At 67.3% G+C, this 1220-nt stretch overlaps 1 protein-coding gene across 1 annotated transcript; it reads right to left on the bottom strand.

Moving 5' to 3' along the window:
• Positions 1-54: 54 nt before the first annotated feature.
• Positions 55-964, bottom strand: LOC106002960 (extensin-like; the record flags this gene model as incomplete). Its single annotated transcript, XM_013037705.1, has 1 exon — positions 55-964. A coding segment is annotated over exon 1 (910 nt), but the record flags the coding sequence as incomplete, so codon positions are not given.
• Positions 965-1220: the final 256 nt, after the last annotated feature.

Genomic DNA, 1220 nt, shown 5'->3' with positions numbered 1-1220 from the left:
TGGACGGGGCAGCGTGTTGTGTGGGTGTGGACAGGGCAGGTGGTGGGTGTGGACGGGGCAGGTGGTGGGTATGGATGGGGCAGGTGGTGGGTGTGGACGGGGCAGGTGGTGGGTGTGGACGGGGCAGCGTGTTGTGTGGGTGTGGACGGGGCAGGTGGTGGGTGGGTGTGGACGGGGCAGGTGGTGGGTGTGGACGGGGCAGGTGGTGGTGGGTGTGGACGGGGCAGCGTGTTGTGTGGGTGTGGACGGGGCAGGTGGTGGTGGGTGTGGACGGGGCAGGTGGTGGTGGGTGTGGACGGGGCAGCGTGTTGTGTGGGTGTGAACGGGGCAGGTGGTGGGTGTAGACGGGGCAGGTGGTGGGTGTGGACGGGGCAGGTGGTGGGTGTGGATGGGGCAGGTGGTGGTGGGTGTGGACGGGGCAGTGTGTTGTGTGGGTGTGGACGGGGCAGGTGGTGGTGGGTGTGGACGGGGCAGGTGGTGGTGGGTGTGGACGGGGCAGCGTGTTGTGTGGGTGTGGACGGGGCAGCGTGTTGTGTGGGTGTGGACGGGGCAGGTGGTGGGTGTGGACGGGGCAGCGTGTTGTGTGGGTGTGGACGGGGCAGGTGGTGGGTGTGGACAGAGCAGTTGGTGGGTGTGGACGGGGCAGGTGGTGGGTGTGGACGGGGCAGGTGGTGGTGGGTGTGGACGGGGCAGGTGGTGGTGGGTGTGGACGGGGCAGGTGGTGGTGGGTGTGGACGGGGCAGGTGGTGGGTGTGGACGGGGCAGCGTGTTGTGTGGGTGTGGACGGGGCAGCGTGTTGTGTGGTGTGGATGGGGCAGGTGGTGGTGGGTGTGGATAGCCTGGTGTGGTGGGGGTATGTGAATGTGGTGGCGTGGCCGGTAGGCGTGGATGCCGGTGCAGTGGGCATGCGTGGCTCTAGCGGCGTGGCTGCTGGGAAGGGGGCCTGCCCTGAGTTGAGCTCCATGTCAGACACCTGGCGAGAGGGAGTTAGTTTTCTAGACAGATGACGTCTGTCCAGACATTCCTGCCCCGGGAGGGAGCCGGGCCCAGGCGCTCCTCGTGGCCCCTTGGAGGGAACAGTCTGCAAGCACGGCCCTATGCGCACCTGATGGCAGAGCTGGCCGCAGCCGGGGTCTGGACCTGCTCCGGAGAGATGGGGCGGCCTTTGTGGATCCGATGTTTATTTGTAAAAGGTGGAGGCGATGACGTCACCGGCTAGC

The sequence above is a fragment of the Dipodomys ordii genome, unplaced genomic scaffold, assembly GCF_000151885.1.
Source record: "Dipodomys ordii isolate 6190 unplaced genomic scaffold, Dord_2.0 Scaffold1000024857, whole genome shotgun sequence".
NCBI classification, from domain to species: Eukaryota; Metazoa; Chordata; class Mammalia; order Rodentia; family Heteromyidae; genus Dipodomys; species Dipodomys ordii.
This window is presented reverse-complemented; position numbering and strand designations above follow the sequence as displayed.